The following is a 26,968-nucleotide window of genomic DNA, read 5'->3' as shown; positions in this document are numbered from 1 at the left end:
GTTTCTAGAGTAATTTTAAGGCACATTTTCCAGTCCTTTAATCAGCTTTTTTCACAGTATGCAACAGAACACTTCCACCTGGAGCTGTACCATGAATACACACAGACATAAAACAAACATCTTATTTGTATTATCCTGTGTCACTTCAAAAGATTACATTAGCCCTTTTCAGGCAACACTGAATGCTGAGGCTCAGTGAGTTACCTACCAATAGGGCCGTAGCTTTCTCCAGAGTTACTAATGAGGCAAAGTAAGAGCCCCTGGTACAGTCCTTAACAGTCTGCGCACTTTGTTCCTGCAGGCACAGCTCTGCGTTTCACAATACCCACTGCCTCCCAACCAAGCAGATCATGTAGAACTGCTATAATTATTACCATTACCAGTCAGCACTCCCAGTTTTTTGTGTCATCTGAAAACAGATTTTCTCCTGTCACTTTCCTTTTACCATCAGTAACTTGGAAAAAAAAAACCCATGAAATTGCATAGATGCAAGAGACAGTCGCTGAGGGAACACAACTAAGACCAGAAATACCCAATACTGATTTCCCATTTATCACTATATTTGGAAATCTGTACAGTTTTAATTAAAACTATTGTAGTCTTATTCAATTTAAATACTTATACTTAATTAATGCTTTAATTAAATTAATGTAATATTTTTAGAAAGATTGTTAAAATAAAACATACTTCAAGCTCTTCAACAAAGGCTGCTAAATCTTCTTTCCAGAGATCTGAAGAAGATTTCCTTTTAAGGTCATTTAGTTCTCTCTCCTAAAACATGAAAGTAGTATGTAGAATGTAAATTACTAAGTTACAACTAAAGTAAATGCTATCAAAAATGAACATTCATGATTAGACACGTCAGCAATTACTGTATCATTTCAGAACAAGTCTTCCATGCCGTACCAACCTTTGAATCTCTCTGCTTAATTAACTCTTCTACTTTCTCTTTTGTGAGTGACCAGAGAGACATGTTTAAGATATAGTTAAAATCAGGGCCAGAAGTTGAGCCAGAAGCTGAGGAAGCATCATCATTCTGGTTCTGTGGGTCCTCCTCTTCTGCTGCCTAAAGTGAAATATTCACAATTAGAGTATTAATAAACATAACTCTATGAATAAACTATTAACATTGGCCCAAAGTACCATCATAAACTAGTAAGGTACATCCTCATACCTTTAATAACCGTAACATTTTTCTGTGACCTTCTATAGTTGAAATATTTAATCATTTGATTTAAGTAAACAAATCTGGACCTGTAGCCTTGTATGCTATTGGCTACAGGTATCAGTTCCAGCTAGCTATTGCACAGTGATGAGACCTTTCCCTTGGGATGTTCATGTGTAACTGTTTCTTTAGAAATGAGCACAGTCTTTTGGATAAAGGACTGATATCAAAGCCCTGAATGTACAAACTGTGGTTTGGAAGTGGATCAAAATTTCTTATAGTAATAGTTTTGATATAAAATACAACACACTGCATGGAGTTAAAAAAACAGTAGCTAAAACCCAAACAACCAACAAAGCAAGAAGTGGAAAACAGTGGCAAGGGCACAGAAAAGGCATGGCTGACAGAAATCTGAAGTTGCTTTTTAAAGTAGTTTCATCATAGTGAAGTGTGAAATTAAGCTTGTCACATAGCTCTTTTGGAACAATAAAAAACTCCTGGGTTTTAAAAAAGCAGAAGTAAATATAGGGCAAGGTCAAATTTACTGAAGTTCAAAAGTCATAGCTTTATGATATTCATGTTTCATCACAGAAAACTGATGAATAATTTATATATAATAATAACATTTTACAAGCATATGATGAGTAAGAAGGGGGAAATTAGTTCTATGTGTGGGGTAACTGATGGACAATTTTATGTGTCAAGTCAGAAATCAAGTTACCAGTTTTGATTTGGGTACACTAAGAAATTCACTGCTCTTAATTCTCATTTTCAGACTTCCAGTATTTACTTTTCTTTTAAGAACTATCCATATATGATACCAATATTTTATGATAACATTTATGTACTTTTAAAAATGGAATGCAATATTTTTATATAAGTTTAATTTTTATTTTTTAAATGAAAGCAAATAAGGACGAATAATTTTTTTTAAAAATTTATTTGTGCTATGAATTCAGAGCACTAGAAAACAAACTTCTGAATAAATTAGTATTAGTTATAACATTAACAGCATCAAATATATCCAAATATTTGAGATCATTACCTTTTCCTGTGCTTCTTTCCAGGCTTTTACTGGATCAGATTCATAACCTCTCTGGACCAACATCTGAATCAAATCTCTTTTTGATCTGTTTTCTACAAGAAACACACACAAACAGCGGTGGGGACGTGGGAAATCAGTATCATGAAAACAAATGTCTTACATGCAAGTACATTCCACTATATTTAAGCCATTCACAGATTTCCCCACACTGCTACCCATTCTAACTTACATTTACTCACCTATGGTAATTTTCCCTTGTATCTTCTCTAGAACAAAACGAGCCTGATTGTTAAGCTTGGTAGATTCTGCACCCAACATCCCCACAAGCCATTCCTTGCGTAAACTGTAATAATGTAATCTCAAATCAAAGAACTCCTTCAGGATGTCTTGCACGGTTTCATATTTCTTCAAACATCCCATATGATCAAACAGCACCTATAAAATACATCATATACTGCTTGAGAGAGATTGCATGACTCAGACTGTGTTAACCATTGAGTACAAGTGTATTTCTATTGCACGTACATATGCACGATCCAAAAAGCAGTACTTTGGAGCCTGAACTCAAACCTTACTATGGAGCTACAGAGCACAGCTGGACAGATTTGATCTTTATTTACAAGCAGATTTAAGATGAGATTTACAGTAACAAATTCACAGGAAGATGGCTATAGAGAGAAATATGCCTGAATTCAGTTGAATAGCTAATTTTATCTTAATATTAAAGCACGAGTTTAGTAGCACCTAATGATTCATAATTCTTTAACGTAACAGTTGGAAAGGATCTTTAATAATCTTTCACTTCAACTATCAAATCTGCCACTTTTCAGCTGTGAAAACTGTCATCCTTCAAGCACAAAGTAAGAAATAATTTTTATATCATAGGTGGAATCAACACCACCTGAATTCTGACATCTCCAGTTTAGACATTTACAGGTCAGCTTGTCACCCTACATGCCCTCTAACCAACTGAAAGAAATAAGCCCTTCTAGAGGGCAATTCATCTATCTAAAACATCTATTTGGGATTCAGTTGAACAACGATTATCTAGCATAACGTTTTTAGACTCTTATCCTAGGGCAGGTCAATTCCTACACAGAAAGCAGCCCTCACTATTTCAGCCGGCAAAAAACATATGATCAAGTTGCAAAATATTTTATAATTTGTTAAAGATTAATTTGAAGACAGATTCTCACAGTAGTTCATATGGTTGCTTAAACCTGTGAGAAACACTATCACCTTGATTTGCTAAATTGACTTTTCAAGCACAATCTAAAAATGGGTTGAGCAAGGCCTTTTCCCTCTTCCAATTCTTGTCTTTCATTTAACTTGCTTTACATAACTTTTGCTTTATTCAATAATAGCAGCAGTAATGGTATTTTCGCTTCCTGATACCATTGAAGTAGTATTTGCCATTAAAAAATCCCCCAGAACAGCTTTTTCAGTCACTGTAAAGACAAGTTATTTGGAAAGATTTTAACAGAAAATATCTTACAATTCAAATCTGTCGCGTAATAGATGGGCATATATATTTTACTCACATTCCTACTCCCATCTTGCTACAAGCACAATAAACCATATGAGTAATTTACAAAACTTATTATGCCTTCAGAAGCTTAAGCACAGTGTTTCTATACTTTACAACCAAAAATGGGATTTATGTCGGTGGAAACATTGGATCATTTAACTCATATAGAGGAGAAATAGTCCTAAATACAGTTCCGAAAACCTAGCTTGTCTGAAGTTTAAAGCTCAAACCTAATTATAATATGGCAAAAAGTTATTTGTATGGTCTACTTCAACCATTTTTGGTTAGCTGTGCAGGACATTTTCAATTACCGCAAACTAACCACCCCAAGTCTGTCTAAATTGGATTGTAAGATTCATTCAGACTAAAATGGATTTGCTGATCTATACTTAGTATTTGTCATCACTAAAATTATCTACTATGCAAACAATTTCAAATACACAGTATACTGTTCAATACCAAGTAACAAAGTACACTACAAAGACATTTGAGTTTACAACAAGCAACAACAGTAAGGATTCTGATAGCCAAACATGAAAAAGTTACCATAGAATTACAAGTAAGACTTGTCTGAAGCTTGAAGACTTTGTGCAATCCAGCAGCTTCTGCCTGTGCAAGTTTTTCTTCTGTCATCTTCACAACAAATTTCACAGTCGTATCAGTGTGGTATTCCTTATAGTCAGAAATTAATGCTGGAGTTTTTTCAGTCCCATTCAACATAGGTTCTAGAACCTGTTCTTTGTACACCTATAAAAGAGGGGTAGCACAAATCAGAAATGTATTTTAAAATCCTTAATTCTTTAAACCACCTGCACAATGTAAGATTTCAAAGCTTTGTGCATTACATCTGATACGAGTTATAATTTAAAGAACCAATATAACCTGCAAAACACAGGCCAAGACTAGCACAAACAGAAGAGACCTCTAACAAGGACAGAAAAGTCTACTCAAAAGAAAAAGGGGATTAAGTGGAGCAGCAGATATTCTTTGTAGTATGGACAGTAGATGGCACAAGTAGAAAATCATCTGCTACAAAGGCACACAAAAGAATGAAAACAATACCCCTTCCACGTATGTATCATCATCGGAAATTGTCTTAAAAGCCCATCAGGATTCAGGATTACAAAATTTAAGAAGGAACTTTGTGTCATTTTGGGGTTTTATGTAAATACATTTCTCTGTTACTTACCTGGGTCCATGTCCTTACAGGAAGCTCTGTAATTTCTACCGTGTTCCGGTCAACCACAAATATTTCACCACTGACTACGTACTGGTTTTGACCAAGTTCCTGAATGGTTCCTTTGAAGTTTTTGTAGTTTGGAAGCTGAAATTGTAAAAAAAAGTGAAGAGTAATAATCTTTATAATAAATCATCAGAAAAACATTTGTTTCCTATACATCATACAGCTTTACATTGCACTAACCAATCAGCCAGTCCCTCATACCAGTGAAAATCTTAAGTCATAGGAAAAATGCTACAGAGGAAAACCAGAATAGACATGTGCACGTGACAGAATCACACACCGTAAGATGTATAGAGTTGATACATGATTAAGATGATGCAGCTTGGTTTGTTTGTGGGGGTTTCTGTTTGGTTTTGTTTTTCTTTAAAAAAGAAAACTGCAAGCACAGATAAGGCATGACAGAAAGGAGATTAACACCCCAGTCTCACAATAGTTTTACTGAAGTGGTGCTACCTCCCCTAACCATTTTTTCATTCTTGAGCTGTTTGGCATAGATAGTGGAACCCATCCAGTTTAAAAAGTAACTAAGAGGGAGAAGAATTCTTTTTAACTGAATTAGTTCTCTTATCCAGCTTACCATGCAGCCAAACACATACCAGCATACAGAAACCAGCTAGATGGAGGCAGAACTGCCTCTTTCAACCACAGTGAGGCTTCAATTGTGAGACTACACAGAAGGCCTAGGATTCCTAAAGGAAGGGCAGTGGGTTGCAGTAATGAAAAAAAAAATCTATTAATTGTTCCCAAGCTATCTGCAAAAAGAAATTCACTATGTCATAAAAATAGTTAATACACACTCAGTGAACTGTGATCTAATAGGGAAGATGTTTTTGCTTCTGTGATTTGGTAAACACAGCAAAGTAGCAGTGTTCATCAGTTGTAAAATAAAAGGTTTTATCTGTATTTTATCTGTTAGTTACAGGTATTTTGGGTTCACCCAGGCCTTCTTCCTGTCCAATTTTTTTCAAATATACAGCAATTCTGAACTTTCTTATAAAATTTAAAATAAAGGAACAGAAGTTAGCTGCCGTTCAGAAGCTTCTAACAGTGACAGTACCTTCTCCTAAGTTTACAGATATATAAAAGAGAGTGTAATTCAGACAAAACAGGAAGTGCTATGTTTAGCTGAACATGAGCAACAGTAACACCTTCAAAAAGAAAAGAGCAGTACAACTTTCTACTCTGCTGCCATGCCATAACTATGCTGTAAGACTTCCATCTGTGAAGGCTTACAGTCAGTAGACTGAAGAACAAGTCCTCTGAAACAACCGGAAAAAATACAAATTGCAATGGCTTTGCTTCAAAGTTAATTTCCCCAGCCTCATCCCAACAGTCAAGTTAAGCTCCTACACGAAATTACCAGGCCAATCCAATTTAGATGTTCCAGTAACCAAGCATTTCTAGAGTGATACGAATTCATTCTGTAAGTACTAAGTAGGGTTTGTTTAGCAAACATATAAAATCCCAGTATATACTGTAATTTTTACCATTGGGTGGGGATCTAAGCCATCCAGCATTCGTCTGACATTGTTCACAATCTCTCTGGTGTCGTAGTTGGGAAGTTTGCAAGCCCATCCGGTGCCAATGCCTTCAGCTCCATTCACTAAAACCATAGGGATGATGGGAATATACCATTCAGGCTCTACGCGTTGGTTGTCATCATAAAGGAATTTCAGCAAGTTGTCATCCACTGATGGAAAAAGCAATCTTGCTAAAGGGCTTTAAGAAGGAAAAAGAAGAAAACTGTTTAGCTGGAGCCCACTGGTAAAGTACATAATGCTGTAACAGTCCATGGGTCAAAATACTGTCAATTTCTAGATCTTTTCTCATGTCCTGCTTTTGCCATTCTGAAGCTGAAAATACACTGTACATACGTCCTGAGAAATGGAAGTTCTTCCAAATGGAAAAGTGTGTTCCTAAGAGATGATGTTTGTTTTATTCACCATAACACATGTACATGATATACCAGAAATTGATGACATTTAACATCTACAAAAATACCATTTATTGAGGCATTCAGAACAGAGTTTTCAATGTGACAGTAGGTCACCCAGTAATAGTCACTGCAAGCAAATAGTTGCAAAACTTCATTGCTTAATTGTAGGCCTAGAATGAAAATACTACAGAGGTTCTACTGCTGACTCGTTTTGCTCACCTAGAACTTTGTCGTGGGTGATCACCAAGACCTCATGCAAAAAGGAAAATGTACAAAACTAAGGTTGCTACAGAAAGAACATATACAGGAAAAAGAATAAAACCTGATACTTGTGTATAAAGCTTACAATTAAAGGAAAAGAAGAAACTACAAGGAATTTCAGGTTAAAAGAATAAATCACACTTAAATTAGGAAATAAAAGAAACAACATAACTTGTGAAATATTATCATTTACATTGAGGAACACATTCTAACAGTCTGTACACCAAATTGAATTTCAAGGTATTAGCTGTGAAAAATCAGCATCATTAAATTAGGTCTTCATTATTAATTATGTAGGTGTAATTTAACTTGGTATGAAGAAACAAATCCAAAAGAAAAAGAATCCCTCTCAATTTTCAATTCTCTGCTGAGATGGAGGACTTATCACCAGGTAGCAATACAGTTTATATTGTGAAACAGAATAGATTTCACTCTGAAGAGGGAAACCAAAAGCTGCTTCTGCTAAAAGTCTCAGTAATTAATATGAATGATCTACATTTTCAGTCTTCAACCTTACGATTCAAAGTTTAAATAATTAAAAGCTGTGGTTCCCACAGCACTTCTATGCATGGAAATTCATGGAAAAAAAAAATCCATGTGCAAAAACATACAGATGTAAGTAAAACTTGAGCTTCTATCAAAATACTCCAATCCCTCACCCCTTCGCTTCTCCCACAAAAAAAACCAACAAACCCTGTAGTGTTGTGAAAGGATTAGTTTCAGAACAAGGCTTTTTTAAAGCATGGACTAAGCTTTTCATCTGTGTTTACCTTAACATGGTGAAAATATAGCGAGGGCTGGCAGCATCCTTTCCACCGTGAAGCCTGGTACCAAACTGACCAATAGGTTGCAGCAGATTAACATTGTTACTTCCAACAAAGTTCTGAGCCAAGTTGACAATAGTCATCATTAATGCTTGCTGCAAGTAAATACACAGACATAGTATTAAATATAAGAAGAGATAGTCTTTCCTAATCAGCCAATAAAAATACTTTTAATGCCTAAAACTAGTGTGACTAACTTGAACTCAGTTTCAAGCACTGTTGCTGAGAATGGAATATTGTAGACATGTTAAAAGATCTGCTGGTGAAATGTAACACTTCCTCTTCCACAGCCACACTGCCTCCCTGATTTAAGTGTCCTTACATTCTATGCTTATGAAAACCCCTGGGCTTCTCCACGTTTTCTAAAGCACTTCTCTGGAGGAATGAAAGGGGCACAAGCTGACTGCACTTACTGTTGCACAAACTACTACTCATTGCTTTTTAAGGGAGAAAAGAAGGAATGGAGAGAGACTGTTAATATGGCAACTCTTGCTACTATTTGTTATAAACAAAGTGGGAGCTAGAAATAATCATTGTTCCAACACTGTATCAGGTTTCTGAAGAACAGTACCATTCCTTCTTACCTTAAAAGCCTATGTTTCTTGTTTAAAACATAAATTGTCCTAGTACATATATTCCTATGATTTGGTAATTAATTATCTACTATTTTGCCACAACCCACAAACTACTTGGGATACCATTGTGCCCAAAGACTTGAAAAGTATGGAAATATGCTGTCTTGCTAAGCTACATACTGCTTGGTTCATTTTCTTTAAAAGTAAATCTGTGATGAGTAGACTTATAGCCAATGGGTATGCAATTTCAATACAGCAAACATTCACCCACTATTTCATACATACTTAAAGCCCTCACAACTTTACCATCGTTCATACTCACCTCCCCATGGTGATAAGCTGACATTTCAGCAACAGAACCAGCCAGCTGTGCAACCTTTACTTCACGTTTATCATTTCTCTTAAAGCAAGTGAATAAAACTTTGCGTTGCCCTGGTTTTAAACCTGTTAAGAAGAATATCCCATTTTCAACACTTACACAAGCATGTATTTTTAGGTAATCAACTTGTTTTGCTTATTATTATTTCTTATCCCCCCAAAGAAGCTAAAACACTTTATACCAAACTGAAATAAATTACCAGGAAAGTCAAAATCTAAGCCATTCAGCCAATCATTACTATTGAGCATACAATACATTATCCTAATAAATAGCAACTTTATCCTAAAAGTACAGCTGCCACAAGTCAAGAATCGTTTCCTTCCAGTCTACTCAGCAAAATTGTTTTCCTAAGAATATCAAAACAAATTTAGTGTTGACACCTATTTTAAAGCATACTGAAACTTTACATTTTGTGTGAAATTCTTAAATACTCATTAAAATTCAACAAAAAGATACGTTATTTGTCTCCCTTTTAGATATTCTAAAATTTTATGAAAAAAGCCAGTCATGTTGTTTTGGCACACTGCTAAGTACAACATCTGTGTGGTGTGTGGAAGGGAATGCATATTTTTTTCTGTATGATGGCCAGTTCTAGATCATGCTTATTGAGCTATTCACTGTGTTAATTCACATGCATTTCTCAAATGCACTAAAATGTTGCTACTTGTTAACATGACTAACCTGGGTCAAACATTAAGAGCAAATAGTGGAAAAAAAGAAGAAAAAAAGAAAAGGCACTGACTCTGATTTCCATTTAACTTTGTAACATCCAATTTTCTTTACACTGGACCTGCACCTTGTTTTTATACCAAAAAAAACCCCAAAAAAAGTAACAGACTTAGAGAATTTCCCTTACAACAGAGTCACCAAGAAGTGAGTGGTGACTTAAGAGATATTCAGAGTGGTCTTCCTCTGTTTTTTTCTGAGATGTTCCACGAGACTAGCCCATTATCTATCACCTGATGATACTGAAGAACAAAACCCATTACTAGAGTACTACAACTGCTGAGCAGTTCACATACCCATACCCAGAATGCAGAATTACAGCCAAAATTGTCAGAAATACTGATAGCTATTGTATACATAATATGTAAAATATTACATGCATAATACTGTACGTAATATATATAATGTATATTATAAATACAGTATATATTATGCAGGTATAGCATTATACATAATATATAACGCTGATAGCAATTATATGTAATATGTACATTACTGTATATACATACACTATATTACACATATGCAAGTACACACAAATATATGGATAAATATGTTCCCTTCTTATTTTCTTATACTTCTGTAGACACAATTTTGGAGAACTTCAATTCAAATGAACAGTTACCTACTGCAAATTCATTCTTTTAAGTTTCAGCAAAACCATTCTGCTGTTTCTAAGAAAGCAGTCAGGGTAGTGTACGTTATAAGGACCAATGACCTCTTGAAACATGCAGATCTATAGTGAATCTTCCTCCAGAGCAGTAAACTATGAAATGCTTCCAGAGAGACTATCAGTTATAATCCAAGTACCAAACTATAAGAGGAAGTCTGGAGAAGCTGAAACACTGACTGATATTCTTTGATTCCCTAAAGATGTACCTGTATCATTCTTCAGCAAAGCAGGATTTAGATCAGGAAACTACTACCCCCTATCCACCTGTGTACTATCCCACTTTCTCAACTGAAGTACAAAAAAACCTCCTGCTGCACAAATACTTTAGTATGAATCAGTAGTATCAAGAAGGCTGACCGCTGGAAAGTGGAGATAAATGCACTTTTCCATCACCCTCTGAAACCTCAAGGCCTTTTTTTTCCTGTATCTCAGTAAGCATATGCATACTGACAATAATGCAGGCAGAAATTCCTGCTCATGCTGTCTACAGTCAGTTGTACAAATTAAGCTGTAATGTAGCAAGCTGCTTTTTTTAATGTCCATGCTATTGCAAGGGGCGAGTTAGCCAACCTGATTGACAGAATCCTAGCAAGATTACAGGAGAGAGAGTCAGTAACCACTAAAACACTGTCTGTGGTAAAAGACCAAAGGGAGAAAACGTTTGTGTCTTCATCTGCACTCTGCTGCCGACTTGAATTTTAATTATTATAAGCACTTAAAAGACTTGCTTTCTCTGACAGTTTGACTGGAAACAAAGCACTTGTATGGTCAAGGGAATAGGTCTGGTTAAGTAAAAAGGCTGCACAGCTACAGCTTATACCCTCACAGACATGGCAATTCCTTAGCACAGAAACAACAACAAACAAAAATACAAACCCTCTTCTATTCTCTATGTGAATGTACCTATTTCCAATAGAAATCTCAGCTTTAAAAACTAACAATAAAGAGGAATGTTCCAACAAATCATAATGAATTTATCAGCTTACCATCAACAAGGGAAGGGATAGATCTCTCGTTGTCTGAATTCGAGAAAAGGATCAACTCCTTGTTAATGAAGTCATTGTAAGTCAAATGTTTTGTTGCTGTACCATATAAAAATTGCTGAAAAAAAGCCACATGCATTATTCATTCAATACAAAACCTACATTACATTTAAATCAGACCCACCAGATTTATTATTATTTAAGACTCACCTCAGGAAGGCCATGTAGCCGACGCTGTCGCCTGTCCTCCATGAAGTTTGTTAACCACTCCTTTCGGTCATCAATCTTCTTCTTGCTGAAGGCCTGAAAAGATTGCAAGTAAACTGAATTATCAGCATGTATACATTTGTGCAAATGTATGTTACTTTAGTCAGAATTTTAAGTATGCTGCACTGTCTGATCAAGCATTCGATAATGTTTGAACAAGATGATCCATATAACTCATGTTTACATTTAAGCATCAATCCAAGCATACAAACTTTCAGACACTGCACAAGGTTTTTTTGAATGGACAGATTTTGTATTGTTCCTAATTTATATTTGTACACATTTAGACAAAACATATCATTCTGATTCCTCTCTTCACATCAGAGTTGTCCATTAATATACAAGTTTAAAGGTGTAGAGATCTTTCTCCAAATACTTTTAAGGTCATCATTTAGACTGAACTGTAACTAGCTGTCATCAGGAAAATTAACTGAAAGGTATTAGAAAAAATATCCCACTCTTCTTGTCCTCTCTGTGCCCTGTTTCCTCCGTCAGTCACATAATACCAATGATTTGTAGCTGTTTCCTGAGTTGTTGGCCTTAGTCCTCTTCATTGTTGTATTAATGGCAACATTCTGGTGGAGAATATGGGGCTGTGGAGCAGGGGCCTCTGCAAGAAGCTGCTAGAAGCTTCTCCCAGGCCTGACAGAATCAGTGCCAGCCAGGTCAAGGCCGAAGCCACCAATGACCAAGGCCGAACCAATCAGCAACAGTCATACTGCCCCTGTGATAACATACTGAAGAGAAAAAGCCCAGATGGAGACATATGGAAGATGCTGTGACCCACGCTGGAGCAAGCCCCTGGCAGGACCTGCAGCCTGTGGAAAGAGAGACCCACACTGGAGCCAGTTTGCTGGGAGGAATTTGTGACTCTGGGGGGGACCAGGCTGGAGCACTTTGGGCTTGAGAGAAGTGACCCATACTGGGGCAGATGGTAAAGAGCTGAAGCCCCAAGGGAAAGGATGCACGTTGGATAAGTTTATGGAGGACTGTCTCCCATGGGTGGGACCCCATGCTGCAGAGTGTGAGGAATCCATTCCCTGCCCTACTAAGAAGGAAAACAACTCATGATGAACTGACCAAAACCCTTATTCCTCCTCTGCCCTTGTGACTCCTGGGGGGAGGATGGGAGACAAATCATGAATAAAGTTGAGTCTGCAAAGAGGTGAGGGATGGAAGGAAGTGCTTTAAGATCTGGTTGTACTTCTTGTTATCCAATGCTGGTTCCAGAGAGTGAGGGTGGAGAGAGACTCTGTGTGTGCCTGTGTAATAAATTAGATGGATTTTTTTAATTCCACGTTGAGTCGGCTTTGCCCATGACACTGATTGTGGGATGATCTCTCCCTGTCCTTATCCTGACTCCTAAGCCTCTCAATACATATTTTCTCCCCTGTCCAGCTGAAAAGGGGAGAGAGCGAGTGACCTTGGTGGGCATCTGGCCTCCAGCCAGGGTCAAACACCACACTCAAGAAAACTTGACAAAACTGACACTGCATGAAAAGACTAAGCCAGACTTTAGGCCAGCTGACTCAGGGTCTTATGTCTTTATGATGACAAGGTATCACTTTAAAGCAACCACTTATCACTACAAAATGACACAGGAATGCTCTGAAAAACTTTGTCCTGTTACAGAAACAGAGTTCCCCTCTGCTAAGTTTCTTCTCCAGAAGACTAGGAGAAGAATAAATGATAACTGACTATGTGGTTTAAGCAAAATTTCAACTGCTTTGTGAAAAAATTGTGAGTTATTGAAGTACTGCCTCCTCTTCTCAGGCAGACTCCATCATGTCCTGATTTCAGCTCTCCGGCATAAGACTACAGTCATCAGGGCTATCTAAATGGAGCACTGCAAAAGAGCTCAATGAGTAGTTTCATTTCCTTGGAGACCACTGTATTACATAACACAGAGTAAAGTTTAGTAACTTACTCTCTGAGAATGGAACTAAATGATCTCACCCTACTTTGCACCAGATTAACTTCCTTTATGACCAAAGCTCAACAATTCACAATGTCAAACATCTGAAGGCTTCGGATTAGGCTTTTGTAAAAACATGGGTAAATTCTTACAATTTTCTTCCACTTCCTTTCAGTGAATTTATACTTTTCCTAGACCACTTCAGTGAGAAATGATCAACAGCTGGATCAGCATAAAAATTATTTTAACAGAATAAAAATAAAATTACTAGAATAAAAGGTTTAAATAGAAATATTCAGTTTTTTCTTTTTGAAGCGAATAAAGAGGTTTTTTTCTTTCTCCACTTAGAAAGTGCTATTCTAAGACTTCATTTGCTGGCAAAAGGGCTCTTCAGAATGTTGAAAAATTTGCTATGTGAAGTAATTTTTGTTCCTAGAGAGAATGTAGTAGGGAGATCTGGTAGGGCCTATAATTTTAAAGCACCTTTGCCCAGAGGTAAACTTGAGGCTGAGATTATAGCTATCAGCAGAGAAAACGTGGTGAAGCTTCTGTTAACAGCATCAGTACTAGTCAGTAGTTTTCCCGGTGTAAGAGAGATGACTACCTTCATTCCAAACTGAATGAATGTAATTTTAGACAACAGTGAGGAGCAGCAGGAATGAGTTATGTGGCCTCAGCTATAAGCTTGTTTATGGAAGTCTGTGAAGAAACAGAGCTCAGAATTTCAATCAGCAAGTTCAAGGTCTCTGCAACAATTGGTTTAAAGTATATGCAAATTATATAGATTCCTTTTCTGTCTAGATGAACACACTTCTCTGGGATGGGGAATGACATACATGGATAATTTAAGTGCATCCTGGCCAGAAGTAAAATTGGCAGCATAAATAACTTTGATACATCAGGCTGGTTTTCTTCAACAGAAGAGATACCTACTATAACCTTCTGTTAGTAAAAACACATTGTTCTACTAGATCCCTAGTATAAGAGAAAAGTTCTTATAGAAGGAAAAAGTTTTGCCTAAGATGGGTGTTATAATGTTCTATTTTTTTCTCTTCTGCCCCTTTTATTCTCTCCTATCACATGAAATCAAAAGAGCAAAATAAAGTAGATAAAAGGTGGAACATTTCTTGAGAAAACAGCTTTGTTTTCAGACACTCTATCCTTTGCCCTTCCACAAGCTCTCTTTGAAACACAAGTGCTTGCCTACACACATCTAAAAGATCCAAAATTCAAATATGTAGAACACATGCACAAATACACATATGCAACACTGAGTAATACCTTTTTAATCTTATTTGCTCGCAAACAAAATTCAGATCCCTAAGCAGATGTAAAACATTTGTTTGGGCTCTACTGCCTTGTTCAGAGTATTTTTTGGCATGTTCTGTCCTTAAAAGCAAGTCTGAATTTTTGATATCTATACCACACAAAATTGATCAAAGCTACTAAGCAGAAGGTAGAACTGAATTTGTAGCATGGGTAAAAGTCTTACTGCAAAATTAAAAATCTTTTCCAAAAGCCTCTTTCTCTTTCAAAAATGTATTTTTCAGTTACTTAAAATACTCAAAAAAAACCCAACAACAAAACAACCAACAAATAAACAACCAAAAAACCCTGTTAGGACCCCCTCAAATGCCACTTTCAGTAAAAAATAGAAACCAAACCACACCATATAGAATGACTTTATTTTTTAAGTTCTTACCAGTGTAATGGCAGCATCATCTTCAGGACCAGCATATCGAAATAAGATCCGATGTCTTTCCATGTCAGCAAAATATTCCTTGGCTTCTTTAGCAGTGCTTGTACCCAAACCTGTCCAATAAAAGGAAATCGTTACTCCACAGTAAAAATTTAAGTTTTATTATTTTTCCTCTTTTATTTTACTGGTAATATTATAAAATCATTACAAAAGATACAATCATGAAACCAACTACAAATAAAACCTCACAGCAATAGTATATTATTATATAATTTTAGACCCATGAGATTCACTTATTTATGTTTAAACAAACCTTTGTAGTACTTTATCTTCCATGCTTTATGATTCTCCATGTGTTTCTTCCACTCATCAAATTCAGGAATACTATAGAATGAAAGTTCTTGCTTATTTTTGCTTGCCTTTAAAAAACAAAGAAAAAAAAATCATCTTCTCTGTTACACTGTAAGTAATAAATAAAATCTCAGTAACAAAACCCATACCTTAACAATAGGAGTGATGAATTCCTCAAGAAAGCCATGTTTCAACAGTGATGGCCAATTGTGATGAATGAAATTGATCAACAAGCCTTTTATATGAGATCCATCCTGATCCTAAATCAGAACATGAAAACATGAAGCAGTCTTATAAAATGTCAGATCCCCCAAAACCACCAAAAACCCACTCACTGGCTTGGATACATCAAAACAATGTCTGCTGACAGAAGATACAGAGGGAATAGTTAAGTTGAATTCCCAACTGGACCTGGGTATAAAATAGCCACCTGCAAAAGGCACTATTCCTGAACTGCTAATAAGCAATTCCAAACCAAGTCCACAGTTGAAGCTCAAAGGTTTCTTTGCCTGTGGCATGTTTCCTTTGGACAGCCTTCCCAGAAACCACAGAACTGAATGTTTGTGGAAGAAAGCGAAGCCTTGCCCACCATTCTCACTGGTGTTAATGCTTGGTAGTAATAAAGTTTCATAAATATACAAAGCACATGATCCATAGACTTCTAAAATCTGAACAACAAACACACACTTTTTGAGATTATCCAAAAATAATTGCCTGCATTCTTGCCTCTCCCAGACCTTCTGGTATCACTACCTCATGTGCTGTTTTTTCACCATACTTTTGAGTTATCAAAAGCATTAGTGGTTATTCATGTTTTTATTATTCCTTTTGTGTCTCAGCTACTGTGCAGGAAAGTTCAGTTGTTCATTTGGAGCAACCAAAACAATATGTAAATAAATTATTCCCATAAAAAACAAAATATATTAGGGATTCCCCCTGAATACATCCATATTGTAAAAACACACAGGCAGGTTAGAATGCACCAAAATGAAACCTACTAAATTGCAGCAAATCAAATTTTTAGAAGGTCTGTGAGTTTCCCACTAACCTGATCTGTCATGATCATAATTTTTCCATATCTCAAACTTTTCAGAGATTCTGGATCTTCATAGCTTTTCTTGTATTGAAGTCCAACTATTTTGATGATGTTATTGATTTCTGCATTTTCCATAATCTGTTTTAAAAAGTTATTGCAGTCATTGTAAAAAGCAGAACTTCATAAATACCACAATCTTTCTAGGTGGGCTTTATAGATACTTTTTCAATGAAACCCTACCTCAACTTCATAATCATTTTATCCCCAGCCCCCCTGCAGCCTTTATTTCTTCTGTACATGCAAATCCTCAAGAATGCATCACTCCCTTTCTCCTCCACAGCTAGAGCACTTTGGGTCCAGAAGGCAGGGGAAAAAAGTGCATGTAACAATATCTCATCTCCCAAAGCTGCCTTCTCTTTCCATTATTTCTATGAGCATCTGCAACACAACTCTTACTATAGACAAAGTGTGGAGGGCAGCAGAAGTAATGGGAAGGGGTGATGCTGCTACTGTCTCACACTGGGAATCAACAAAATACATAGCAATAGAGAGAATATAAAATTTTAGGCTAAGTACTCATGCAAAATAGTTAACAAGTCATAGCAGAATTTCTTTGCAGTTTTGAAGAAATGAACTTCATCATTCGAGTAATGTTCTACTACACTTACTATTTCCAGGCTTATCCCAGGCTTTGAAGTAGCTGGGACTTTATGAAATGCCAGCCATGAGACTTCAATGAAGGGGCAGGAAAAAAAAGTAAGCCTAGAAATCAAAAGTAATAAGGAGACATCCGTTTGTCAGCTAAATGGGAGATGAAAAGACTACTTACCTGCTTGTGAGAAGCTTCTCGAACGTTGAGAATTTTACCCCTGAGTGGGAATACTCCGTATCTGTCTCTGCCAATAACACCTAAGCCAGACACAGCTAAAGATTTGGCAGAATCCCCTTCTGTTAATATTAACGTGCAGTCCAAGGAATGTTTGCCACCTGCAGCCCAGGAAGAAGTAGAAGCAAGGCAAAAAAACCCCCAGAAAACATAACTCTTAAACTCAAATAACGTCAATATAATGCAACAGTCATGAATATTATTCCTACTTTAAATAGGCTGAAATTTTAGGGATGGCCTTCCATACCACTAAAACTACACAAGTATCCTTGCCCTTACACTATAGATTGCAATGAACAAAGAGTGGAATAGACAAAACAGGATGCAATGGTGGTGCATCTGATGTGGTGGTCCCCACAGAGCTGCACAAAAAACTTAAAAGGACAGATTGCTTCAGTACCTTTACCATTTCACTCTTCTAGCTGCAAATTTCTTACACATATACATTATGCATATCTGAGTTATATACAGAAGTTATTTCCCACTCTGCACTTCCCCAGTCCTCACAGTATATTTTTAAAAGTAATGCAGTAAATTACATTTTTGCTTTTTTTTTAAATTTTATTTTCCATTGATGAGGCCAGGCAACTGTAAGAAAAACTTGCAGAACACTTACACTTACTATATGTGCTGAGAAATTGCTTAAAAGAAGAAAGAAATCTTTACTAAATGTAATTTTGATTCTACAAGACACACTGCATTTCAGTGTCTATGTGTTCAGCGTGCTCAAAACTGGTATGACATGTATATTCTGTTTAATGCAACTGCAATAGTTGAATAGATGTCTGGAACAATAAGCAGGTTAAAAAAAGGAACCCACCCTTTTCCATGAGTACAAATGTTTATTAAGCAATGTTGCTACTTTATCACGGGAAAATGGTAGTAAAGACTGCAAAAAACTTTAAGCTGGTTGAGTCTCACCTACTATTAATAAAATAATCTTGAATATATTGGCATTTTATAGAGGTGCTTCGATTTGCTTTTACCAGGTAGGTAAAAACAACCTTGTGCTTCCTATTACACATACTTATATTAAATTTCTTTGGTCTTCTGCATCAGACATATAATAGACTTAATATAATCTAAATTAGGCAGCTATTCACACTGGATCAAAAGGGGTCATCAATAGCTACCATGCTATCAGCAAGGTGGAATCCAAATACCAAGATCAAAACTAGTCTGCTGGTTTAGAATGTATGAGATATTTTCCTTTTCCTAAATGAACGGCAGAAAACACATGACTTTCATTCACGTCCACTTTCTTCTGGAACAGACGTGATCATTAGCCATTAATTTTATGGTAACACAATGCACCGGGTACCTTCCTGAACAGCTCTGAAGAACCTGAAAACATGCACCAGAAGGTTCAAATAATTCTTTTATGCTTCACTAGATTTAATAATCTTGCTGTTCCCTTTCAATCTTATTCCTGGTCCTTTATTTATTCTTTCATTTCTACCTTTTCTCCTCCAACACGCCACAGAACTATGTATACCTTATCAAGATCTCAAGAAAGCAAGAATGAGCAGGTATAGGACTCATCCTTTTCACTGGGGGCCAAAACCTGCAGCAATTACATCACTACACAGATACATCTCTCACCTATTCCTAAATACTAATCTGCATTAATTAAAAAACTCAGCTATACCCGGCACTCAAGAAACCTGTGGATAATGGTCCTCAGCTACAAATTTACCCTTGAAGTAAAAATAAAATCTAAAAACCACGTTAAGAACTAAAGCCAGAGTCATCTGTGGCCAGACACTATTGTCTCCCAGCTGCACTGGACTACTTCAGTCCAACAACTGCTATTAGAAACCAAAGCCAATCCTGTTCCCTCATCTGATTTACGGATGCTCATTAGAGCGCAATTCCTGGGACCCTTACAAGTATTTATTTATTTGTCCTGGAACATAACTACATCAAATGTGACTACTGCATTTTGCTGCCAGATTACAAATAACCCCAGTGAGACAGGTATGATGCTATCTCCCTGAAACCACATCTTCATGCACCACTAAAACCTTTTCTCCAGTTTAAGAAGAGGTCTGAAACTCTATGTAACTCTTCACAGTACGCTTAGTCATGTGCATATTCACAGCAAACATTCACATAGCAAGAAGCTGAATTTTTGGAAGTTATCACTGCTTCTCACACACAGAAAGAGCATGTACAGCCCTTACTTCACCTGACCCTGAGAACCCCCTATCCTTTCTATTAAGACCCCACAGACAGACAGATTGATAGTTCTACAGTGTTTTGTCTGTGTACTCATTAAAGAATCTCCACAGCACCCGGACTTCCGTATCCCCTTATGCTAAGAAACATCAAGCTTTCAGTCAGATGCAGTCAGCAACTAAAATCCAACTAAAGTTCTCAAGAGCAGAGCAACCAACACACTCAACCACACTAAAGGAGTCACTCTTCTGTATCGTTTTCTGCCTTCCCCTCCTCAATGAAAGCAGCTTTTTATCAAGGTCAGAGATCACCATTACAGCAGTAGCTTAGTTCTTGCACAAAAAGGACAAAAAATTCTTACTGATTTTCAAGAGCAAACATGTATGGTACCTTCAGTCTTTAAAAAGAAAGGGCTAAGAACTTTTGACTAAATGTATTACTTGTGAACCTTCAATTTAAAACATCTCTGCCGTAACACTTCAGAAAATCAGGCCAAGTGTGAATATGACAACACACACTGTACTCAGAAACTGAATGCCTCTCTGCCATCCTGTGTGTCCACTCCAAATGTGCAAAGCCTTTGATGTAAAAAGCCCAGTATGTTCCAGAACTTCAACAAACCAATTCCTGGGTAAGCCTCCTTGGGAGGAGGCATTCAGTTACAGCTCCCTGCATAAGACGAGCCAGGCAGCAGAGAAATACCTCAGCAACAGGGATCCAAGCTGTACAAAAATGTAAGCATCAGTGTAGAGCCCAAATGAATCCCGACATGCTTTCTTATCTGAGGAAGTTTTGGAGTGAAAGGAAATGCAATATCTTACTAGCCCCCCAGTTACAGGTTTTTCCTTCCCCTCACCCCCAGTGAAAAAACTGAGTAAGAACTGATTTTGAAGCCTGGTTTCAAAAGCAGAACTTTAAAAAACCCACCAAAATGAACTAGGAAGAAAGCGTATTCAAAATCATTCACTCTGTTATTTATGAGCACTAGGCTTGATAACCTCAACAATACAGCATTTCTCCAAGCACACAATCTGCTAGGCATGAAAAACGCCAGGAACATGCACCTGACTAAGGAATACAAATTACTTATGATAGGATTACGGTATGATTGTGATGTGGTATAATAAGATAATCAACTTTTGAAGTAAAATATGAATCTAAGTAACTGGAAAAGTAATAATACTGAAGAAAATTCAATTTAAAAATAATCAATAACCTGAGACAAAGGAATTGAAAAGAAAGGAAAATTAAATACAACTCATCATCTCATCAAGTTGCCTTTGACTTGAACACTGGAGTTCAAAACAAAAAAGCCTCTTTGCCAGTGTTAGATGCTTTTATTTTCTTAACCCCACCCACCTACTTCACTGCAATTTCTATCTTTGCTTAATGTAAGGATGTATTAAAAATCAACTAACATTAACACAGACTGGCAACATTCCAAACTCTTTAGAACAACTCCCATCCCATTGCTGTTGGCACAAAAATGGCCAGCTGAACCTGATTCCTATCTGTGCAAGGTCGCAAGCCAGCAGAGATTGCCAGTTTGCCCTATATCCCCAGACAGGAACCTAATGGCATTTAAACTCTCATGAAAAATCTATCCTTGAACATAACCTCCAGTCTGGCACACTATGTGATATACTTCCTATAGCTTATGACCCTATAAAGACTCTGATCTTTTTATACCAGCAAAGTCAAGAAGACTAGTCACCTCCAAACAGAATACTAGTAACATTATTTAGCTGGAAATACACACTTTTTCAATATGGAACAAGACTGCCACTCTTCTTCAGCATTAATAATTCTCTACACTAGAGAGGATGGCGTTCCTAATACCCAACTCACCACCATGCTTCAATTCTATCTCCAGAAATTTTAAAACACTAGAAAGATTTTTATTTAAAAATATACTCAGAGATGAGAAATAAAGTCAGGTTTAAAATTATTATGTCTGTGGAGTATCTTCGAAACATTAAATACATTAAAAACAAGTGCTCTTACCAGCATCATTAGCATCATCCAGTTTCGGAATGCCCTTTATTTTACTGTGTTTCACTGATGAGCATTTTTTGTTCAGCTGAGTTTGTGCCTTAAATTTGACCCAATTCAAAATACTCTCTATGATACCACAGTTGGAGGCCTGTAAGTAACAGAGCAGAACTGTGAATGAGAAAAATAAAGCTTCACACAGCAGACTACTTAATCTCAGCTCTAAGTCACTGACCTAACGATGTTTCTCAAAGCCCTCTTATTTTAAAAACTGCAGCACATAAAAGGCCAAGGAATTAACACAATTAGTACCTTACTGTTTAGCATTTTATGGACACAAAACACAGCAAAACACAACACCCACACAGCTTCTTTTCCACCCCTTCTGTAATTAGTGGAAGGGAGAAAAAAGGACTAAGACCTAACAAGAGGTTTTCTTATGTTGTGTGGTTGATGGGCAGAGACATTTCAAGTACTAAGCACCTGCTTCCCAGACTTTGACAGCAAAAAGTAACATTATGGGTACCATATAATTTATGACCATTTAGTTTCTTTGGAAATTACTGAAAACAGCTGCAAGACAGCCAAAAGCATTTAAGAATAAGCATCTATATCAACCATTTGAGAAACCAAGAATATCTTAAGAAACGTATTTGTAGCAAAAGTAACAGAGTATTGTCTAAAGTAAAACTGATTTACGTTTGGTTTCACATCAAAAAAGAATGTAAGTGGAGCAAAATACTGTGAGCTTTGGCTTTTCATTATCCCCCATAAAACAGTACTCATTGGTTAAGAGATTCTGCTGCACAGTTAACACCTTTGGAATATGAGAAACACTGTAAATCAAACCTACTGACAGAACTACAGCATATGTAACAAAGTCTGAAGAACGAATACAAGATTGTGTTGTTATTTTTCCTTGTAAGTTCTATAACAATGTCACCAGTAATACAGAGTTAGAAGAATAAAAGACTATACAATAGATTAAGTTTTGATGCCACAAGTATTAGCAATGGCACTGTTCTCCTTACTACTGGAGTTCTACTTATACTGTTGGCACTAAATAGGACTTCACAGAATGAGTTCTGGTAAGCTTTTACTTTTTCTTCCTTGTTTAAAAATGCAGCAAAGGAAAAACCTCTACTATGTATTTCTACTAATACATTCATCTAGAATAGCAATTGTTAGCCTGTCAATAGCCAAAATTTCTAAACTTCTTGCCTGAGAATAATGATCATTTTTCAGTACTACAGCCTTAATTCTGAATTTCTTTGATTACTGGAAGTATAGGTAAATGTGACATGTTCCATCCCTCTCTTTATATTTCAGTGAAAGAGAATAAGACTTATATAAAATAAAAAGGTAGACAATATTCTCAACTTCAGAAAAATATTTTAACACAAAAAATTGGTCAAGGCCTATGTTTAAGTTTTAAGAGTCGAATTAATTTCACCAATATAAACATCTCAATCTTCAACAAATGAGCTGATCAGGTGAAATGCACTTTTAAATCCAGGGCAACTGCCAAGCACAGTCATTGCTGCCATTATTAAGGCTAAAAAATGAACAGAATTTCCTCCATTCCATTTTCATAGTCCACTAATATGACTAGAGTACCATAATGCATTAATTAATCTTCTGCTACATAACATACATACACTAGATGCAGTACATCAGTCCTGCTTCAAAGAAAAAAAGAACTATGCTTTACTTACTGCTTTAAAAAATTTCTCAGATAGCTGGCACTTGGACCCAAAACTTTTAGGCTGCAATGTCATGTTTTCCTTCGTCTGGGAATCAAATGATGGATTTTCAATCAAGCAATTAACAAAAACCCATATATGATTCTTCACCTGTTGAAAACACAGAAACAAATTTATTCAATGAAACTACCCCACTCATCTCTCTGAACATTCCTGCATAAAGTTACTTGCCTGAAATGGTTTCACTGAAACTCCAGCTTTATTCTTCTTTTTCACCACTTCTATCAGTTTGCCCACAACCTGATCCACGACGTAATCAACGTGCCTACCACCCTTAATGAGGGAAGAGAAAAAAAATATTAACAAAACCACTGAATTGCCTAGCAGCTTAAAGCCATATTAATAAAGCTCCAGTACTCATAATTAAATGTGAAAAAACATGCACATTAAGTTGCAGTATAAAAAAGGAAAAATTTGTTTTAAACTTTTTCTTTTGTGTCATTCAGTCTTTGTACTGAGGATGAGGATGATGGATGTTACATGGAACAGAAGAAGCAGGAGGCCTTTCATTCCCTATACAGTGGTGGACTTCAAATGTAGCTGCTTAAGAGTATGGCAGATCTGAAACTGGCACTGGGACAGTACCTGCAACATCACATGGCTGTCAAGAGGTATCTTTTTAACAGGTATATAAATAACCTTGGACTAAAACCATCATACATTTGTTCATCAAATTAAACTTTCTCCATTTAGTTCATAAAACAAACATTCAAGAGCTTACCCTCAGGTATACAGTACCTATGCCTATTCCTTCCCAAAAGTCATTTCACCTTTTCTTAACAGTGATCAGTATGTGACTGAATAAACACTACCAGCATTCTTTGCTAGCACTGGGCTTATGCAATGGCAAACGGAGGGCAAACCACAAATAGCCAACTGCAAGATCCAGAAAACTCCAAAAGAACAGAGCAATATAACCTTAAGGTAAGGAGTGGAGCAGTTCTTAAAACTCACTAGAGGCTAAACCTGCTCCAAATTCATACCTGATGTAGCATCAAGAGATACATAACAGCACGCAGTTAACTGTAAAATGGCACACCAACCCCTTAGGACACCACAGAGCTGTAACTTCTAGCTATGTAATCATGTTCCTACCTGTCCAGTAGCAAATGAGCAGTCAGCAGGTCTGCCACACAGTTACTACCCAGCTGCAGAAGGAAGGGGGCTGGGAAAAAACCCCATAAGCACTATTTTGCATCATCACAGTGAGAAACCACTACCTGATCTCCACCCCCCAAAAGAAAAGCAAACCAGAATTTTCTTCCTCTGTTGCACCATAACAACTAGAAGTGAACCTTTCACCGTGCTTTACACCACTCTTCCCTTTATCTTAGAAAAAAAAAAAGATGTACTCTCAGTACTGGTTATCCTTGCTTAAAGCCTTTCAAACTAGGTATTTCAAATGATGCCTTTATTGCAAGAAAACTTTTTGGTAGAGGCAATGTATTCACCTCCCAACTGCGGTCCCGAGCACAACAGACTCTGAGGAGGAAATATTTACTTATGTACTTGAGCTTTGGAAATAGTAAGTCAGAAAAGTTGCCTTTTTCAAGCCATGTATAACTCATGTTTTGCAATATGTCAGGATGATGAAAATACATATGCTTTTCAATGTTTAAATAGTGGGTTTGTTACTCATGAAATTCAGTCTAAATAGGGAAGCACAAAGCATCTGAACACCTTCAGAAGATGCCCCAAAGCTTCTATCACCTTACCTAGCTACAATTCTCTTTGGACTTAAACTTTAAATCAGCTACCAAAAAATGCCAAATTATACTGCTAGAAGACAAGTAATTTTGAGATTAAATTGCTTGGAAAATAAAGGCATTTCACATAAGCTTTTTTTAAAGAAAAAAAGATCTGTTATAGATCTATTACGCCCTAACAATGACTACTGATGATTTACATGTAAGACAAACCTAACAATTATGGGGTACATTCTCCAATGCAAAGTGATCTGAATCAGAACCACTATTAAAGACTAGACTAGAACAGACTATTTTGGTTGAAGGGACCTACAACAATCATCTAGTCCAACTGCCTGACTGTTTCACAGCTCACCAAAAGTTAAAGCATGGTATCAAGAGCGTTGTTCAAATGCCTTAAACAGCGACAGGCTTGGGGCATCAAGTACCTCTTAAGTAGGTCAGCACTTCTTAGTAACCTATGGAGAGCGATGAGGTCACCCCTCAGCTGCTCCTCACAGGACATTCCTTGCAGCCCTCTCACCAGCTTTGTTGCCCTCTGGATGCATTAAAGGACCTTTACATCCTTCTTAAATTTTAGGGCCCAGGGCTGCACACAGCACTCCAGGTGAGGCTGCACCAATGCTGAATACAGCAGGATAATCACCTCTTGTGTCCAGCTGGTTATGCTGTGTCTGATGCACCCCAGGATGTGGTTCACCCTCCTGGCTGCCAGGGCAGGCTGCTGACTCACACTGAGCCTGCTGCCCACCAGCACCCCCAGATCCCTTTCCGCAGGGCAGCTCTCCAGCCACTCCTCTCTCAATGTGTACTCATGACCAGCATTACTCCATCCTAGGTGCACAATCCGGCATTTGGACTTGTTATTCATGTCATTAATCATTGTCCAATGCTCCAGTCCATCTAGATGCCTCTGCAAGGCCCCTTGTCCCTCATGAGAGTCAACAGCACCTCCCAGTTTGGTATTGTCTGCTAATGGTGCATTCAACTCCTGCATCCAGATCACTGATAAACACATTGAACAGGACTGCCCCTAGAAATGAACCCTAAGAAAACACACAAGCTTCTGTCACAGATAAAACATTTCAGGCTAGGAAGAACAACCAGTATTTGAAGGTAAGTATCCCATGGAGTCTTTAATTCTATGGAACAATAACTACTGAAATTGCCTAAACCAATGGCATTAAATGTTTAAATATTTACAAGTCCAAGGTGGCACAACTTCCCTTTCATGTAAAATAGCAGGCTTTCTTCAGAAAGATGACACAAAGATGCCACAAATATGCATGGTCCCTAAAGTCCTAGAGATCTGAAAGCTGATTACGTTTTTGATTATTCAAAAGTCTTTAAATTCAGAGGCAAAAAAAGTATAAATGGTAATAAAATGCTCAGTTCTAGTGACGGTTATAGAATTCATAGGTTCATAATGCTTTGACTAAAACCTACTATCTTTAACAGAGAATGCAGTGATACACAGGCACATCCTCCGCAATTAAAACATATCTAACTCAACACTCAGTATTTTTGCACAGAAGATCACCCTTGCTTAGTGTCAATTAGTGCCTTATAAAAATAGTTCCCATTTAGACCAATTTGCAATACAACACAGAAAACAAAGAAAACATGTTTCTGTAGACATTCACCATCAGGTGACAAATAAAAATCCCTCCTTTTTAAAACCATTTTAAACAGAACTGAGAAGAAAAGTTTTTGATGGGCATAAGTATAGGATGTGTAAGAAATAAGAAAACAACAAAACCAAGAAAAAACAGCATCCGAAGAGAGGAAGATAAAGAACAAGGAAGGAAAAGCCAGAAGTTAGAATTCCACATTCTAT

General features: G+C 36.9%; 1 protein-coding gene across 2 annotated transcripts in view; it reads right to left on the bottom strand.

Annotated features, from left to right (window-relative positions):
• The window catches only part of TOP2B (DNA topoisomerase II beta), a gene marked incomplete at its 5' end in the record, with an annotated part of 67,298 nt that overhangs the window by 10,990 nt on the left and 29,340 nt on the right, over positions 1-26,968 (bottom strand). For both annotated transcript variants that reach the window (XM_084280401.1, XM_084280402.1), the window contains 19 exons: positions 688-771; positions 911-1,066; positions 2,211-2,302; positions 2,450-2,645; positions 4,285-4,485; positions 4,928-5,062; positions 6,469-6,700; positions 7,949-8,097; positions 8,900-9,021; positions 11,342-11,456; positions 11,549-11,641; positions 15,223-15,332; positions 15,533-15,638; positions 15,720-15,830; positions 16,619-16,744; positions 17,436-17,593; positions 21,675-21,813; positions 23,378-23,515; positions 23,597-23,698. In XM_084280401.1, coding sequence (XP_084136527.1) covers positions 688-771; positions 911-1,066; positions 2,211-2,302; positions 2,450-2,645; positions 4,285-4,485; positions 4,928-5,062; positions 6,469-6,700; positions 7,949-8,097; positions 8,900-9,021; positions 11,342-11,456; positions 11,549-11,641; positions 15,223-15,332; positions 15,533-15,638; positions 15,720-15,830; positions 16,619-16,744; positions 17,436-17,593; positions 21,675-21,813; positions 23,378-23,515; positions 23,597-23,698 — 2,565 coding nt within the window. The remainder of the gene's footprint in view (positions 1-687; positions 772-910; positions 1,067-2,210; positions 2,303-2,449; positions 2,646-4,284; positions 4,486-4,927; positions 5,063-6,468; positions 6,701-7,948; positions 8,098-8,899; positions 9,022-11,341; positions 11,457-11,548; positions 11,642-15,222; positions 15,333-15,532; positions 15,639-15,719; positions 15,831-16,618; positions 16,745-17,435; positions 17,594-21,674; positions 21,814-23,377; positions 23,516-23,596; positions 23,699-26,968) is intronic.

Source organism: Gallinula chloropus (assembly GCF_964237585.1).
Source record: "Gallinula chloropus genome assembly, chromosome: 2".
Taxonomy (NCBI): Eukaryota; Metazoa; Chordata; class Aves; order Gruiformes; family Rallidae; genus Gallinula; species Gallinula chloropus.
The sequence above is the reverse complement of the archived record's forward strand: the minus strand, read 5'-3'. Positions and strand labels throughout refer to the sequence as shown.